At 56.6% G+C, this 17,962-nt stretch overlaps 1 protein-coding gene across 3 annotated transcripts in view; it reads right to left on the minus strand.

The window, feature by feature from the left end:
• Positions 1-333: 333 nt before the first annotated feature.
• Positions 334-17,962, minus strand: part of LOC142024790 (uncharacterized) — a 58,089-nt gene continuing 40,460 nt past the window's right edge. For 2 of the 3 annotated variants that reach the window (XM_075017012.1, XM_075017010.1), the window contains 9 exons: positions 16,962-16,987; positions 15,949-16,025; positions 14,319-14,458; positions 12,973-12,998; positions 11,961-12,037; positions 10,410-10,564; positions 6,554-6,579; positions 6,261-6,373; positions 334-741 (listed from right to left, as the gene is read on the minus strand). In XM_075017012.1, coding sequence (XP_074873113.1) covers positions 6,298-6,373; positions 6,554-6,579; positions 10,410-10,564; positions 11,961-12,037; positions 12,973-12,998; positions 14,319-14,458; positions 15,949-16,025; positions 16,962-16,987 — 603 coding nt within the window. In that variant the 3' untranslated portion in view covers positions 334-741; positions 6,261-6,297. The remainder of the gene's footprint in view (positions 742-6,260; positions 6,374-6,553; positions 6,580-10,409; positions 10,565-11,960; positions 12,038-12,972; positions 12,999-14,318; positions 14,459-15,948; positions 16,026-16,961; positions 16,988-17,962) is intronic. The other variant, XM_075017011.1, reaches the window with a different exon arrangement.

Genomic DNA, 17,962 nt, shown 5'->3' on the forward strand with positions numbered 1-17,962 from the left:
CTCAGTACTAAATCAAGAATTGCCTCTCCCCTTGTGGGTTCCTGTACCAGCGGGTCCAAGAAGCAGTCATTTAAGGCATCAAGAAATTTTCTCTCTGAATCCCTTCCTGAGGTGACACTTACCCAGTCAATATGGGGATAATTGAAATCCCCCATTATTAGTGAGTTTTTTATTGTGATAGCCTCTCTAATCTCCATTAGCATTTCAGCATCACTATCACTGTCCTGGTCAGGTGGTCAATAGTATATCCCTAGTGCTATATTCCCACCAGAGGAAGGAATTGCTATCCATAGTGATTCTATGGAACATTTTGATTCATTTAGGGTTTTTATTTCATTTGATTCTATAATATCGTTCACATACAGTACCCCTCCGCCACCCGCTCGACCCACAGCTTGAGCTGTCAGCCCCACCAAAAGAGACATATCCACAGAGCTAACAACCCAGATCCCCTCATCAGGAATAAGGCGGATCTCTTCTTTCCTTCTCAAAGAGCCTTTAGCAACCCACACAGCCCAGCCTTCCCCACCAACGTCTGCCTGAGATGAAGCTTTGAGATCCACTACATGGGACAGTTAACCACACCAAGGTGTGTGAGTTACACAAGGACACAAAAAGAAGCATTGGATTTCTCAGGTTTCTTGGGCAGATCCTGCCGTGTGTCTGTGCGTCTCACGCTTTTCCCATCCGCAGACAGGTCGAGCCGGGGATGAGCCGTGGCCGGATCCAGAGTCACAGCCGCTGAGGAGAGAGAGAGAGAAACGGTTTTGCAGCCGGAGCTGGGGCAGGTTTGTGCATTTCAGGCTCAGTCTGAGAGCTGCTCCCTGGATCTCCCACACCCAGAGTCACTGGCACTGCAGTGGGGGCTCGCAAACGCCGCCGGGCTCTGCGCTGGGGCTGCTCCAGTGAGGGGGTCCCTAGCGATGGGCTTTCAGTGAGACCATCCAGTGAGACACTCCGATAAAGTCGCTAATCCCGGCCTGTGAGGGGGCACAGCCACACCTGGGACAGAAGGGGCTAAAGGCCAGTTCTGGGCCCAGCTGGCCCCGCTCCGCCAGCCCTGCAGAGCACACGCCAGCTGGAGGCAGGGCTGAGCGGGAGCAGGGCAGCTCAGAAGGGTGGGGGCTGGGAGGAGGACAGACCCCCGCAGCCCAGTCCCTCCTGCAAGAGGGCCCAGAGACCCCTGAGCTGGGCCTGACTCAGGCTCATGGTTCAGTTTCCTTTTTCACATCTGGGAGCAGGAGCAGAGAGGGGTGGAAGGGAGCAACCCCGGGAGGGTAACAGAGAGTCATCCCACCACACCCTGCCCCGCCGCCCCAGAGTCAATGCTGCTCATTGTCCTACTGCCCTACTGCTCATTATCCTACTGCTGGAAGCTCATGGACAAGCCGGGGCCAAGGGCAGGATTCCCTCTTACTGCCTCCCTGGCTGAGTGGGTGCTGACCACTAGGCCACCCAGCCCACCAAGGACCCACAGACTGAATGAGCCCAACCCACAGGGCTGCTTATTCCAGTAAAGAAGCCCACAAGTGTCAGACACCAGAACCTGCAGATATGAACCCTGTCCCTGCCGCATCTGTGACCACAGACCTATCAGTTTAAATACAGGCACTGATCTGGAGTGCTGAGTGCAGTTCTGAGCACCACGTTTCCAGACAGATGTGGAGAGATCAGAGCCTGTCCGAAGAGGAGCAAGAAAAACGATTAAAGGTCGAGAGGACACCTGGGAGGGAAGAATGAAGGAGCTGGGCCTGTTTAGTTGGAAAAGAGGCTGACAGGAGATGTGACACCAGCTTTCAAATTCCTAAAAGGGTGTTACAAGGAGACGGGAGGTAAATTACTCTCCGTACGCTCTGAAGACGGGACAAGGAGCAAGGGGCTTAAACTGCAGCCAGGGAGGTTTAGGTTGGACATTAGGAAAAACTTCCTCACTGTCAGGGTGGTCAAACACTGGGACAAATTGCCTGGGGAGGCTGTGGAGTCTCCATCGCTGGAGATACTTAAGAGCAGGTTGGACACACACCTGTCAGGGATGGGCTAGACCATGGGTGTCCAACCTTTTGGCTTGCCTGGGCCTCACTGAGCGAAGAGGAATTGTCTTGGACCGTATATAAAATATATATTATAGGTAATGTATATAAATCACATAATAATGTTAAAAGTTTACGATCTTGTGGGACCGCATTACTAGCTGTCCAGGGCCGCATGCGGCCCACGGGTTGGACATGCATGGGCTAGACGGTGCTTGGTCCTGTTGTGAGGGCAGGGGGCTGGATGTGATGACCTCTCGAGTCCTAGTGTTCTCTGGGTCTCTGTCAAACTCTTCTTGGCCGCCCCCTCTTTTGCCAAGCTGAGTTGGCTCCCACCCTCCTTCTAACCCCCTGGCCTTGATGCAAGTGACAGAAATCATAGACCCTGATGTAGTCTGGGTGCTTGGGAGCTGTGATACAGGAGATGGGCCTGCAGGAAACCAGGCAGTGATGTGGGCGGCTGGTCCTTAAGGCAAAGGTGGCTCTGTGTTCCCACACCAGTGGGCAGAACCCAGCTGGTACCATGCGGTGATGTGTTTGTTAGGGTTCAGGCAGGTCCCAGGGTGAAGTGGAAGCTGAGCTGAAGGGAATCTCCCCAGCTGCCTGCCCTGGAACCGGCCTGGGACATATAAACTCACATGTGACCGGCAGGCAGTCCTGTAGCACCTCAGAGACTAACGATTTTATGTATTCAGTAGGACCCACTTGCCGCAGGGCTGCCCAGCTCCCAGACTGCCCCCAAGGCTGTGTTGTCTGGGCAGCGGAAGGCAGCCGCTGGCTGGGTCCTCGTGCCGGTCGGTCTCCCTGTCTGCGTGCTGGGAGGTGGGGAGCCTGCTGGGGAGGAGGCAGGTGTGGGAGAAAAGAGGGTGAGTGGGTGAGGCTGGGGGGGGATGGGAGGGCTATGGAGAAGAAAAGGGGACGGGGGAAATCGCAGGGGGAAGTGGGAGTCTGTCATGCAGTGTCCCCTCAGCAGCAGCTGGAGCTCCCTGGTTAAGCAACAGCCACCTAACCCGCCCCAAGACAAGCCCTGATCCCCTCCAGCTGGAGCCGTCCAACAAGCCCAAAAACCCACTGAGCCCCAGCTGCCCCCGAACCCCCACCCCATCAGCCCCACTGCTCCAGCACATGGCCGTCCCCACACCTCCCACCCGGCCCCTCCACTGCGTTCAGCCACAGTCCCACTGACCCTCCACCCAGAACCACCCCCAGCAAACCCCTGTCCATCCAGTTCTCCCGCTGAGCCGCCCACACCCGGGCTGCCCCACATCCAGACCCCCCCGCTCTCAGCCCTGGTACCCCTGCCAGGGAGAGGTGGGGCCGTGTGGTGTATCTGGGGCAGCACCAGCCCTTGCCCTGTGGATCAGGTCCAGCCTCACTGCTGAGTCCCTTTCCCAGGGGAGGTGGTGGTTTCAGGGCCATCTCCCCCCTCAGCGCAGCCAGCGGCCGGTGCTCCCCCGAGAGAAACGTGCAGAAATCCTGTGATGGGAGCTGAGGGAGAGCCCTGGACGGGGAGGGGCAGGGAGAGTGAGCAGGGAAAGGGAGCCCGGGGAGCTTGGGGGTTGGAGGGAAGGAAGGGGGAGCAGAAGGAGGAGGGACGTGGCCATGGGGAGGAGATGAGGTCGTGGTAGGAGAGGTCTCAGCTCTTGTCAGTGGATTGAGGATTATATTTGCCTGGTGAGAACGGGGCTGGAGATTTGATTCCTTCACTCCTGGGGATACTGGGTCTGCCAGGCTGGTACGTACAGCTGGCACCACCACCAGGCTGCCTGGGTGGGACATTTTGCTTTCTTGGCCCTGTGAGATGAACGGGCGCTATTGTTAAACCGGCAGCCAGCCTGTGTCACTGACAGGAGCTTTCATGTAACAGACCCACTTCTCCAGATCCGGAGACTCCTGAGAACCAATAACCGAGAGGGGAAGAATTGAAAGAAAATGAAAGAAAAAGCTGATGAGTTCGCCAGACAGGGTGAAGGAAGTGGGGGAGGGAGAGGAAAATACCCTCTGCAGGGGTCTATTAAGTGAAGTGGGATGACTGTGGTCACTGTGAATACCAAAGGTGGGGAAATTGTCCTTGTAATGCACGAGATAATTGATCACTTTGTGGAGCCCAAGGTGATAAGTACAAAACTTGAAAACAAGTTCCAGTTCAGATGTCTCCTAGAATCACAGACTCCTAGGGCTGGAAGGGACCTCAGGAGGCCGTCTAGTCCAGCCCCCTGCCCAAAGAAGGATCAACCCCCACTAAGTCATCCCAGCCAGGACCTCGTCCAGCCCGAGCTTAAAAACCTCGAGGGATGCAGAATCCACCACCTCTCTAGGCAACGCATTCCAGTGCTTCACCACCCGCCTGGGGAAAGTTTTTCCTAATATCCAACCCACTCCTGTCCCTCTGTAACTTCAGACCATCGCTCCTCGTTTTGTCGTCTGTCACCACTGAGACCAGCCTCTCCCCATCCTCTTCAGAGTCTCACTTCAGGAAGCTGAAGGCTGCTATTAAATTGCCCCTCAGTCTTCTCTTCTGCAACCTAAATAAGCCCAAATCCCCCAGCCTCTCCTCACAGGTCATGTGCTCCTGAATCATTTTCGTTGTCATTTGCTGAACCCGCTCCAATACATCCACATCGTTTTTATACTGGAGGGCCCAGAACTGGACACAATACTCCAGATGTGGCCTCACCAGTGCTGAGTAGGGGGGAATAATAACTTCTGTGGATCTGCTGGAAATGCTTCTCCTAATGCAGCCCAACATGCCGTTAGCCTTCTTGGCTACACACACTGTTGACTCATCCAGCCTCTCATCCACCGTAATCCCCAGGTCCTTTTCTGCTGCACTGCTCCCTAGCCAGCCAGTCCCCCGCCTGTAACAGCGCTTGGGATTCTTCTGTCCCAAGTGCAGGACCCTGCACTTCTCCTTGTTGAACCGCATCAGATTTCTTTTGGCCCAGTCCTCCAATTTGTCTAGGTCACTCTGGACCCTGTCCCTACCCTCCAACGTATCTACCTCTCCTGCTAGCTTAGCGTCATCCGCAAATGTGCTGAGGGCACAATCCAACCCTCATCCAGGTCTTTAATAAAGATGTTGAACAATACTGGCCCTAGAACTGATCCTTGGGGCACCCTACTTGAAACCGACCACCAGCCAGACACTGAGCCATTGACCACTACTGACTGGGCCTGACCGTCTAGCCAGTTTTCTATCCACCTTACCGCCCATGGATCCAGTCCATACTTCCTTAACTTATGGGCAAGATTGTTGTAACCTGGTGTGAAAATCTGTGCTCTGGAATGCACATCATTAGGTGTTGAATGCTGCATGTTCCCTTGGGATCTGAACCCCCGGGGATCCTGCTACTCACCCTCCCAGCTGTGGGACCAGTGGACCGACGTGCTGCCTGCTGGGCAGGGGAGGGGTCTCTCACGGGGAGGTGACCTTCCTGCCCGGCCCTGTTCGTCCTGTTCCACAGCACACATCTCTGCTCAGAGGGAATCCTGTGGTGCCCCAGGGAGGGGATGGGCCGCTGGGGCCAGGGGCTGGGGCTGTGGGGCTGAAGGGGCCTGCCCAGCTTCCCATCCCCCTCACACAGCTGCTCCAGCAGGTCCCTGTCCCCCAAAGCCCCACTTCTGCCGGGAGCTCTGCCACCACACTCTGCACCCCCTTCCCGGGCTGTCGCTCCGCAGCCGGCGCAGAGGAGCTGAGTTTGGGGACCCTGGGGAAGGAGCGGCCGGAGCTCATCTAGGTCCTGTGGAGGGGAGTCAGGAGAGGGGACACTCCAGCTGAGGGGAGCAGCGCGTCCCCCACACTGGCACCAGTGTGGGCAGAGAGGGACCAGCTACACCCACCCAGGCTGACGGAGAAGGGGGCAGCTGCCTGCGGGCCAGCGATTCCAATGGGCCTGGAGCTCCCGGCTGCTGGTACCACTGCTGGGACAGAGGCAGCGACTGGCGCCCCACCGGCACTTTAAATCACCCCCGAGCACCACGCTGAGCTGACGGGCTGGTGGGGGGCAGCGTGGGGGGGTCCAGGCTGCGCTGCAGGACAGCTGCCCTGGCCCTGCCCCAGTCTCTGCCTCTTCTGGGAGTGCGGAGCCACCCGCCGGCTTCACCCAGGGGCCTGGCGAACGTGCTGCCCCCTGCACCAAGCCTGGTACCGGACAGTCAGCGCTTAATGGGTCTAGGGGCTAAATTAACACAGTGACAGGTTCCCGCAGGAGCAGGATCCCCGATCTTTACCTTCACAGCCCTGTAACTCACTCCGCCGGGCCGCGATCTATTCAGCACAGGCTGCCTTCTCCTTATCCTCTCTAGGTTTCTTTGCTGCTCCCGCACAGGTCGGATCCTGGGGGCTGAACACGACATGGGCTGTCATCGCTCACTGCACTTCCCAGTCAGGACACAGGCAGTTCCCAGGGTTGGGGAGAGAGGGGAGGGCAGGGAAGTAGGGAAGGGGAGGGGAGAAGGGTCTATTCCAATGAGAGCCCCAGAGATTCAATGGGGCAGGCGAGCGAGCTGAGCGACACACCCACCTGACACTGCGGCGCTTCACTCCCACCTAGGACACAAACAGACAAGACCAAGGTTTAGCTCTCTCGACAGGCCGGTTTCACCTGGGGGCCTCCCGCCCCCCGAGCAGCAGAACGGCCTCACCCGCTCGTTTCTGTGCTGCGACGATTCCCGGCTGTTCTCTGGCCTGTCCTCTCCCGCCTGGGGACCAACTCTCAGCGGCTGAGCCCTGCGGGGGCAGATCCCCCTCTGCCTGCAGCCTGCGGGTGCCCATCTCACAGGGCAGTGCTGCAACCAGCTAATTTTGTGCCTGAGGCAAGAACCCAAAACTGTGCCCCGCCATATGCATAGCAGTTACGTCACGGGAACGAGGCGCACACAAACCAGCAATACGAACAGTACAACGGGTGTCTGTTATAGGTAAGGGAGTTGCACAAACAGTCAGTTAACACACAGCGACATCGTAATACACGTCGTTATAATGGGTATTTGCTTCTAAGTGTGCCTGGGGCACTTTTAATGAGACATAAACCCCACACTCAGCTACAGCCAAGTTACCCCTTCCCCAGCTTAAATCCACTCAGCCCCAAACCGTCCCCCCCCCGGCTTAAACCCCACTCAACCCCAGCCACACCGCTCCCACCTGTCCCTGGCTTACAGTGGCTCAGCCTGACCAGTTTGTCCAGGAATAGAGAGAAAGGAAGGTCATCTAGTCCAGCCCCCTGCTTCAAGCAGGACCAACCCCCACTAAGTCATCCCAGCCAGGGCCTCGTCACGCCGGTACTTAAAAACCCCGAGGGATGGAGATGCCACCACCTCTCTAGGCAACACATCCCAGTGCTTCACCACCCGCCTGGGGAAGGAGTTTTTCCTAGTATCCAACCTACACCTCGCCCACCGTAACTTCAGACCATTGCTCCTTGTTCTGTCATCTGACACCACTGAATGCTCTGGGCTGAGCCGGGCCCAGAACTGCTCTATGAGCTGTGACCCCGCACACGAGATGCTGGGGACTTACTTCGTTCATGAGGGGCTGAGGCTGTTGAACGTGTCTCTGATAAACATGAGGCGACCTTGCCTGTGTTCCCTGGAATGGCCTTTGCTCAGCCAGTCACTGAGATAAGGGAACACCTGCACCTGGCTTCTGCGCAGAAAAGCTGCTACGACTGCCACAGATTAGGTGAAAACTGGAGGTGCTGGAGACAGGCCGAAGGGAGGACCAGACATTGGCCGTGTGTTCAGTGTGGCACAGACGGGAGCTACTTGCTGTGGGACGGGTTATCGATACGCGGAAGCACACACCCTTTAAGTGGGGAGCACCACGCCAGGCTGCTGCATCCAAGGAGGGGAGGATGGAGGCCAGAGAAACCTGCAGAACCTGAGTTCTTTACCAACTGGATGAGAGCCCTCAGGTCTAGAGTGGCCTGGGCCCTCCCTGGGACTCCAGCACTGGGGAACTGCAGGAGTAAAACCCTGCCCCGTGCTGCTGAAGAGCCTCCTGTACTGTCCCTAAGGACAGGAGCGACTGCACCTCCTGGGTAGAGTTGCTTCTGAGAAGGGTCCCTGAAGCGACGCCCCGGGAACCCACCTTGGGTTTGTTGAAATGCCCAGGTGGTCCAGAAGGGCCACAGCAGCGTGTTCTGCCAGGACACCGGGGGCTGACTGCAGCCACGTCTAGCTCACAATCTCCTGCTGGACCGGTCAGACTCTGACTCCGATCCTGAGGTCTCTGACACCGATGACCCCGGGGGTGCTGAGCTGCTCGGGAGCAGGCGATGGGAGCCTCATGAACGGTTACACTCCCTGTCCAACTGCAGAGGCGTGTCTGGGCTTGGGACAAGGAGCAACCAGACATTGTGACGGGCTTCCCCCTGGAGTGCACCTCAGGGCACACAGACGCCACCGGTGCCACAGATTTCTCTCGCCCAGGAGTGAGAACGGGGCGGTGAGGTGCACTTTTTTCTTCGCTGCCTCAGAGGCCTCCAGCGTCAGCGGGTGCTCCAGCAGACTCCAGGAATGCTCTGGCTCCAGACGGGCCCTCCCTTTGCAGGCAGGACTGACACACACCTAACTGGTGAGTTAAGCACGTCCGTCCCTCTGGCTTCGTCCTCTTCTGGGCACTGGCAATCAAGACCAACACCCCGGGAACTTCCCCTTGTGGGCCTGTGATGGTGCCGAAAGGAATCTTTCTTCGGCACTGACGAGGACGATGCCGGGGTGTCCTGCTGAGGAGGAGGTGCTGGGTGCCAGGTCTCCCAGTCCTGGGTCAGACAGTGGGGACAGAGCCCCCCCATAAGGAGAACCTTCAGCCGCTGTTCTCTGTCCTTCAGAGCCCCAGCATGGAATGCTCCATAGATGCGGCAACGATCCCTTTGGTGACCTCACCCAGGCACCGGGGGCAGGATTGGGGGTCGTTCTTAGGCACGCGCTTGGTGCAGAACTCACCACCTTTAAACCCCAGAGTGCGGCACATCAACGTTCTGTGGGTCCTGGCACAAACGGGGGACACTACAGTAACTGGGCCCCGACTACTCGCTGCCTACACCAAGTCGAACTACAATACGTTCAGCTACACACAGATAACCAGAGGGAAAAACTGCGCGTGTGACAACAAGAGCTACAGGCTGTCCCACCACTGCTCTCTCACCGGCACTCAGAGGAACGGAGGAGAGGGCAGGTCGGCAGGTGATGTATTAGACGCCCTGGAGGGGCGACTCCAGGGACACCCAGACAGAGCCGACAAGTGCTGCTATGGGAAAATATTCCAGCCACCATTCGTACACACCTGTGGGCACACACCTAATGGGAACAGGCGTGAACAAGCACTGGAAGAATATCTGATCAGACACGAACCGGAGAGGGCTGGTTCCAGTCACCACAGTCAAGCGGAAATATCACCTCATCGTTTCCCATTTACACTGACAACCAAGCGTTGACCTGGGGAAGGTCGCGCTCCATTTCTGGTATTTCTCCGGAATATTTCTGTACACACAAATGTCCCACAAAAACCACTGAGGGCAAAATCCCTCACAAGAACGACGCTGTTTGCAAATCTATAGCCAGAAAACTCCAGGGATTTCTGACTCATATTTACATGCAAACGAATCCCATTTTACTGAGTTTGGAAATTCACAGACACCTTTGTTCAGCCCTTGTCCTGGGTGAGTCAGAAACTTTGACCAGCTAACGCATCCACACCAGCTGAGTGCATGACCACACAACCACAGGGGTGCGCTCTGGGCTGGCTGGCAGCTTTGGCAGCTCAGCTCATGGAGATAAATGGGGTCTGTGAGGAGTGTAGCCATTTTACACACACAGACTTCACAATGACTTGATGATCGGCTCCTGCATGTGGATCGTTCAGCCCTAAACACCTCTGAGAAACTGCAGCACCCAGAGGCGAGAGCAGCAGAAGCAACTCAAACCGACGCACTGGGCCATTTCCAACTCAAACCGTTCTGAGCGTTGTGTGCATAAGATGTTTGCACTTTGCCTGCCCAGCCCAGCTCAGAAGCAGTAAAATGCTGAAAGCTCAGCCCATGGGATGGGAAATGTGATTACTTCTCATCTCCACAAGTATCCACCCTTTATTCTCTCCTTTACCCCCCACTGTCCGTCGGGTCCCAGGCTGGCCAAAATGCTGAGATAAATGACATTCAGTCATAGACTCGTAGGGCTGGCGGGGACCTCAGGAGCTCATCTAGTCCAGCCCCCTGCCCAAAGCAGGAACAATCCTCACTAAATCATCCCAGCCGGGACCATGTGACGTCTCTTCCCTGTCAATCAGGTACCCTGGGCAAGTACCAGTGGGTGGTACCAGGGAGCCAACTGAGGGCCCCGCAGGCATGTGAGTGTTCACACCACAGTGTTATTTTGTACCTTGTGCTCAGGATCGTCTCCTTTGTTCCCGATAGTGTGACCCTCTGCGTCAAGTCCACTGAGTCTGGTTTTGGTAGCAGGAGCCTCTTTACAGGTCGTCTCCTGTTTCTCAGCCGATGCGCCTCCGCCGCTCTCCCTCTCTGCAGGTAAATGAACTGTGGGTTGTTTACAGCCTATTCCCTGTGGTGAAGAATCCCAACCCCGTTACCCATCCCCCTCCCAGCAGACAAGTAGCAGGAGAATCTTTACCTGCACCCCAGCTCCAAACCTCTTCACCCAGGAAACCACCAGCCCCCAGAGCCAGTGTGACCCTGGCTGCTCCTTGCCTCCCGCAGAGCCGTTTTATCGGTCATGCAACGGGAGTAAAACCTGCCAAGACTTAGTCAACAGGGTCTTGCGACACGGCGACCTCTCTGGGGTTCTTCCGAACCAGGGACACAGCCTGAGGGGTGACCGAGGGAGTGGATGACCCCCCAGGGACAGAAGGTGCCAGGCTCCAGAGCCTCTGGGCGGCCTGGGAAACGAGCGGGATTCCTGGCACCCGCCGCAGGGATCAGACTGCCCAGCACTCGCTGGCAGCAGCGGGGGAAGCAGAGCAACTCCAGAACTGCTCCACTTCCCCCCCTGCCACCACTGGTGAGTGCGGTGGGGGGACGGGGTGTCCCCTCCTGCTCCTGCCAGAACTGGCTAATCACCAGGGTGTGTCATTCATGGTGGAGGGGTTTGGGGAAGGGACGAGGCGGTGCAGACCCAGGTGGGGGTCATGGGGGGCAGGGGAAGGGACGAGGCGGGTAGAGGTGGGGAGGGGCAGTGCCAGGGGCATGGGGCCGAGCAGGGGAAGAGGTGGGGAGAAGGCAGAGCAGGGGAGGGGCAGGGCCTGGGGCAGATGAGGTGAGGTTCTGGCCCTGCCCCGACGTAGGGGTGGAATGAGGAGGCATCATGGGGGGGATCACACGGCTGGTGTCCCCCTGTGTCCTTCCTCACCAGAGTGATTATCTCTGGGAGAAGAAATCTCATCCCACAACCTGACGAGGTGCTCAGGGCTCACAGCCCCTGTCACTTCAATAGCCGGAGCTTTTCCTCCACAGCACTGACCATCAGGATCTTAACTGGGCACCCAGAATCAAGAGAGTTTGGGAACTGGGCTGTGCTGCCCCTGCAGAGAGAGGGGGGAGGCACTGAAGAGCTTCGTTAGATATGGGCGCAGTTGTGCGATGAGTAGACGTTTGGAAGGACAAAGAAAGGCCAGGCCAGGGCAGAGCTCTAACCCGAGAACGGGAGTGGGAAAAAGAGACAGGACTTTCTATCGCCATGTCAGAAAGGACACACAAACGCGGCTGCCTGCTGGAGAGAACCAGGCAGTCAGGGATCACAGAGGACAGTAACATTTCCCCGGACCACCTGGGCCAGCGCGGGGACCAGCTGAGCTGTGTGATCTGAGGGCTCAGGTTCAGTCACACGGACACTGGTACATGTCACCCAGGTGCTGGTCAGTCCTGGTAACATAAACACCTCTCGCCATCGGCCCTGGCATCAGGCCCATTTTGTTACCTTTGTCTTCCTCTGACTCTGTCTCCCCAGCAATTTTCCTCAGAGGTGGCCGTGCCAGAGCAGTGGGATCTTCCAGCCTGAACACAATAATCTCTCTTACCATTAACCAGTCATCACTTTCCTAAGGCAGCACTAAGGGGGCCTGAAGTTAGCAGAGGTGGCCTGTCCCAATCACAGACCAATTCTGCAATCTCTCTGGAGACAAGGTGGGTAAATAACGTCATTTACTGGTCTGACCTCACTTGGTGAGAAACACAAACCTCTGAGCTCCCACCGAGCTCTTCATCGGGTCTGGGAACAGGGCATAGAGTGTTAATGTCGTGTTAACTGTTGTGTTAATGGACTGACAGCAGCACTTTAATGCTGCCAGTGTGGAGGAAGCCTTGGTGTAGACGCTGTCTGTGAACAGGAGCGAGCTCTTCTGCCAGCAAAACAAAACCACCCCAGCAAGGGGCAGCAGCTTTGGCAGCGGGAGAGCAGCTCTCATTGGCAGAGCTGTCAAAGCCCCAGCTAACAAAGTGCCGTGTGCACACGGCCTTACACCGACTGTGGAGAGAACACGTCCCAGCTGTGAGAGCAGCAGGACACTGGCACAGAGGCCTCAGGAGGTCAGAAGCATCTTCCCTGGAGGTTTTCCAAAGGAAGCTTCTGCCATTGGTCTGGGATGGATCAGACCCCACCAACCCTGCATGCTGGCGGGAGGTGAGAGTGCGGATGACCCAAACAGTCCTTCTCTGTGTAGTACCCAGAGGTACTGAGACCTCATGCTAGGGTGAGCGAAGTCTCTCCTCTGTCGCATGAGCTAAAGGCCAGCTGGCTCTCAGCATGAGGTCTCAGTACCTCTGGGTGCTACACATGGTTCCATTGCTGTAAATTACTGCAGTGAGAAGCCAGATTCCAGTGGAGTGAGGGGAAATTTGGCATCTAACATCTAGGACAGTCCCACATGGTCAAGCTCTCAATACGCTGTTGTTTGTAAGGCCCCACATCCCCCTGAATCCCGTACACTCACCTTCCTCTGTGGCTCTCTGAATGCATCTAAAAGGGACGAGAAAAACACCAACGTTCACATCCCATTCTGCAATGGGCTTTGCACCCCCCGAGTGACATGTGCTGCTCACTCTGATTAGCAGCAAACACATCCCACACGTCTTTCAACCCCCTCACAGCATGAACTCTGCCTTAGGCATTGGTGCTGGTGGTATGTGGAAAAGTCACGCTGTACGTACATCAGTACGGCATTACCGGGCTTGTCAGCGTTCCCCAGCACAGCCAGGCAAACCCCAGCTGCCTCTGGCCGGCGTGTGGGCTGGGACGGGCTGTCACCATGCTCTGCCCTGGCTGCCCTTGTCACTTAGAGGTCAGGGTGTTCACAGAGCTCTACACCCAGCATCCGTTCCCCTTGGTCGGTGGGAAGTCAGAGACATTACAAGTCTCCCCTGTTCTCAGTGGGAGCTGCTGAGTGTCAGCTCTTGGGAAATCTGGCCCCAGGTGTGCAAAGAGCCCCCCACGGACGGCACGTCCACCTGGGGGTGTCATCCCACAAATGGCCCAGACTTCAAAGGCCGAGAATAATTTGCACAGGCCATAAATCGCTGTACGTACCATCCTGCTGGTTATTTCACAGGGGAAACTCACACCCTGGGTGCTGGGTGCTGGTGAACATTTGTTCTTTATTGCTTGGCTGGTCTTTTAATGGAAAATTGTCATTGAGGCAGAACAGCTTTGGCAGCTCGGCTCACGGAGGTAAATGGGGTCTGTGAGGAGTGTAGCCATTTTGCACACACAGCCTTCACAATGACTTGATGATCGGCTCCTGCATGTGGATCGTCCAGCCCTAAACACCCCTGAGAAACTGCAGCACCCACAGGCAAGAGCAGCAGAAGCAACTCAAACCGACGCACTGGGACGTTTCCAACTCAAACCGTTCTGAGCGTTGTGTGCATAAGATGTTTGCACTTTGCCTGCCCAGCCCAGCTCAGAAGCAGTAAAATGCTGAAAGCTCAGCCCATGTGATGGGAAATGTGATTACTTCTCATCTCCACAAGTATCCACCCTTTATTCTCTCCTTTACCCCCTACTGTCCATAGGGTCCCAGGCTGGCCAAAATGCTGAGATAAATGACATCGAGCCATAGAGTCAGAGAATCACAGGGCTGGAGGGGACCTCAGGTGCTCATCTAATCCAGCCCCCTGCCTACAGCAGGATCAACCCCAACTAAATCATCCCAGCCAGGACCATGTGACGTCTCTTCCCTGTCAATCAGGTACCCTGGGCAAGTACCAGTGGGTGGTACCAGGGAGCCAACTGAGGGCCCTGCAGGCATGTGAGTGTTCACACCACAGTGTTATTTTGTACCTTTTGCTCAGGATCGTCTCCTTTGTTCCCGATAGTGTGACCCTCTGCGTCAAGTTCACTGAGTCTGTCTTTGGGAGCAGGATCCTCTTTACAGGTCGTCTCCTGTTTCTCAGCCGATGCGCCTCCGCCGCTCTCCCTCTCTGCAGGTAAATGAACTGTGGGTTATTTACAGCCTATTCCCTGTGGTGAAGAATCCCAACCCCGTTACCCATCCCCCTCCCGGCAGACAAGTAGCAGGAGAGTCTTTACCTGCACCCCAGCTCCAAACCTCTTCACCCAGGAAACCACCAGCCCCCAGAGCCCGTGTGACCCTGGCTGCTCCTTGCCTCCCGCAGAGCCGTTTTATCGGCCACGCGAAGGGAGTGAAACCTGCCAAGACTTAGTCAACAGGGTCTTGCGACACGGCGACCTCTCTGGGGTTCTTCCGAACCAGGGACACAGCCTGAGGGGTGACCGAGGGGGTGGACAACCAGCCAGGCACCTCTGGGCAGCCTGGGAAAGGAGCGGGATTCCTGGCACCCGCCGCAGGGATCAGACTGCCCAGCACTCGCTGGCAGCAGCGGGGGAAGCAGAGCAACTCCAGAACTGCCCCACGTCACCGCCTGCCACCACTGGTGAGTGCGGTGGGGGGACGGGGTGTCCCCTCCTGCTCCTGCCAGAGCTGGGTAATCACCAGGGTGTGTCATTCATGGTGGGGGGCTTTGGGGAAGGGACGAGGTGGGGCAGAGCCGGGGTGGGGATGGTGTGGGGCAGGGGGAGGGACGAGGCGGTGCAGACCCAGGGTGGGGATAATGTGGGGCAGAGGGAGGGACGAGGCGGTGCAGACCCGGGGTGGGGATAATGTGGGGCAGGGGAAGGGACGAGGTGGGTAGGGGTGGGGAGGGGCAGTGCCAGGGGCATGGGGCTGAGCAGGGGAAGAGGTGGGGAGAAGGCAGAGCAGGGGAGGGGCAGGGCCTGGGGCAGATGAGGTGTGGTTCTGGCCCTGCCCCAAGCTAGGGGTGGCATGAGGAGGCGTCATGGGGGGGAGGCACAGGGCTGGTGTCCCCCCTTGTCCTTCCTCACCAGAATGATTATCTCTGGGAGAAGACACCTCCAGCCCACTACCTGACGAGGTGCTCAGGGCTCACAGCCCCTGTCACTTCAATAGCCGGAGCTTTTCTTCCACAGCCCTGACCATCAGCATCTTAACTGGAAAACCAGAATCGAGAGACTTTGGGAACTGGGCTGTGCTGCCCCTGCAGAGAGAGGGGGGAGGCCCTGAAAAGCCTCGTTAGATGTGGGCGCAGTTGTGTGATGAGTAGACATTTGGAAAGACAAAGAAAGGCCAGGCCAGGGCAGAGCTCCGACCCGAGAACGGGGGTGGGAAAAAGAGACAGGACTTTCTATCGCCCTGCCAGAAAGGACACACAAACGCGGCTGCCTGCTGGAGAGAACCAGGCAGTCAGGGATCACAGAGGACAGTAACGTTTCCCTGGACCACCTGGGCCAGCGCGGGGACCAGCTGAGCTGTGTGATATGAGGGCTCAGGTTCCGTCACACGGACACTGGTACATGTCACCCAGGTGCTGGTCAGTCCTGGTAACATAAACACCTCTCACCATCGGCCCTGGCATCAGGCCCATATTGTTACCTTTGTCTTCCTCTGACTCTGTCTCCCCAGCAGTTTTTGTCCCAGGTGGCCGTGTCGGAGCAGTGGGATCTTCCAGGCTGAACACAATAATCTCTCTTACCGTTAACCAGTCATCACTCTCCTAAGGCAGCACTAAGGGGGCCTGAAGTTAGCAGAGGTGGCCTGTGCCAATCACAGACCAATTCTGCAATCTCTCTGGAGACAAGGTGGGTAAATAACGTCATTTACTGGTCTGACCTCACTTGGCGAGAGAGACAAACCTCTGAGCTCCCACCGAGCTCTTCATCGGGTCTGGGAATGGGGCACAGAGTGTTAATGTCGTATTAACTGTTGTGTTAATGGACTGACAGCAGCACTTTAATGCCGCCAGTGTGGAGAAAGCCTTGGTGTAGACGCTGTCTGTGAACAGGAGCGAGCTCTCCTGCCAGCAAAACAAAACCACCCCCAGCAAGGGGCAGCAGCTTTGGCAGCGGGAGAGCAGCTCTCATTGGCAGAGCTGTCAAAGCCCCAGCTAACAAAGTGCCGTGTGCACACGGCCTTACACCGACTGTGGGGAGAACACGGCCCAGCTGTGAGAGCAGCAGGACACTGGCACAGAGGCCTCAGGAGGTCAGAAGCATCTTCCCTGGAGGTTTTCCAAAGGAAGCTTCTGCCATTGGTCTGGGATGGATCAGCCCCCACCAACCCTGCATGCTGCTGGGAGGTGAGAGTAGGGATGACCCAAACAGTCCTTCTCTGTGTAGTACCCAGAGGTACTGAGACCTCACGCTAGGGTGAGCGAAGTCTCTCCTCTGCCGCATGAGCTAAAGGCCAGCTGGCTCTCAGCATGAGGTCTCAGTACCTCTGGGTGCTACACATGGTACCATTGCTGTAAATTACTGCAGTGAGAAGCCAGATTCCAGTGGAATAAGGGGAAAATTGGCATCTGACCCCTAGGACAGTCCCACATGGTCAAGCTCTCAATACGCTGTTGTTTGTCAGGCCCCACATCCCCCTGAATTCCGTACACTCACCTTCCTCTGTGGCTCTCTGAATGCATCTAAAAGGGACGAGAAAAACACCAACGTTCACATCCCATTCTGCAATGGGCTTTGCACCCCCCAACTGACATGTGCTGCTCATTCTGATTAGCAGGAAACACATCCCACACGTCTTTCAACCCCCTCACAGCATGAACTCTGCCTTAGGCATTGGTGCTGGTGGTATGTGGAAAAGTCACGCTGTACGTTCCTCAGCACGGCATTACCGGGCCTGTCAGCGTTTCCCAGCACAGCCAGGCAAACCCCAGCTGCCTCTGGCCGGCGTGTGGGCTGGGCCGGGCTGTCACCATACTCTGCCCTGGCTGCCATTGTTGCTTAGAGGTCAGGGTGTTCAGCTCTGTGAACACCCGGCATCCGTTCCCCTTGGGTGGTGGGAAGGCAGAGACTCCCCTGTTCTCAGTGGGAGCTGCTGAGTGTCAGCTCTTGGGAAATCTGGCCCCAGGTGTGCAAAGAGCCCCCCACGGACGGCACGTCCACCTGGGGGTGTCATCCCACAAATGGCCCAGACTTCAAAGGCCGAGAATAATTGGCACAGGCCATAGATCTCTGTACGCATCATCCTGCTGGTTATTTCACAGGGGAAACTCACACCCTGGGTGCTGGGTGCTGGTGAACATTTGTTCTTTATTGCTTGGCTGGTCTTTTAATGGAAAATTGTCATTGAGACAGAACAGATTTGGCAGCTCAGCTCATGGAGATAAATGGGGTCTGGGAGAAGTGTAGCCATTTTACACACTCAGCCTTCACAATGACTTGATGATCGGCTCCTGCATGTGGATCGTCCAGCCCTAAACACCTCTGAGAAACTGCAGCACCCACAGGCGAGAGCAGCAGAAGCAACTCAAACCGACGCACTGGGACGTTTCCAACTCAAACCGTTCTGAGCGTTGTGTGCGTAAGATGTTTGCACTTTGCCTGCCCAGCCCAGCTCAGAAGCAGTAAAATGCTGAAAGCTCAGCCCATGTGATGGGAAA

The sequence above is a fragment of the Carettochelys insculpta genome, chromosome 22, assembly GCF_033958435.1.
Source record: "Carettochelys insculpta isolate YL-2023 chromosome 22, ASM3395843v1, whole genome shotgun sequence".
In the NCBI taxonomy this organism is placed as follows: Eukaryota; Metazoa; Chordata; order Testudines; family Carettochelyidae; genus Carettochelys; species Carettochelys insculpta.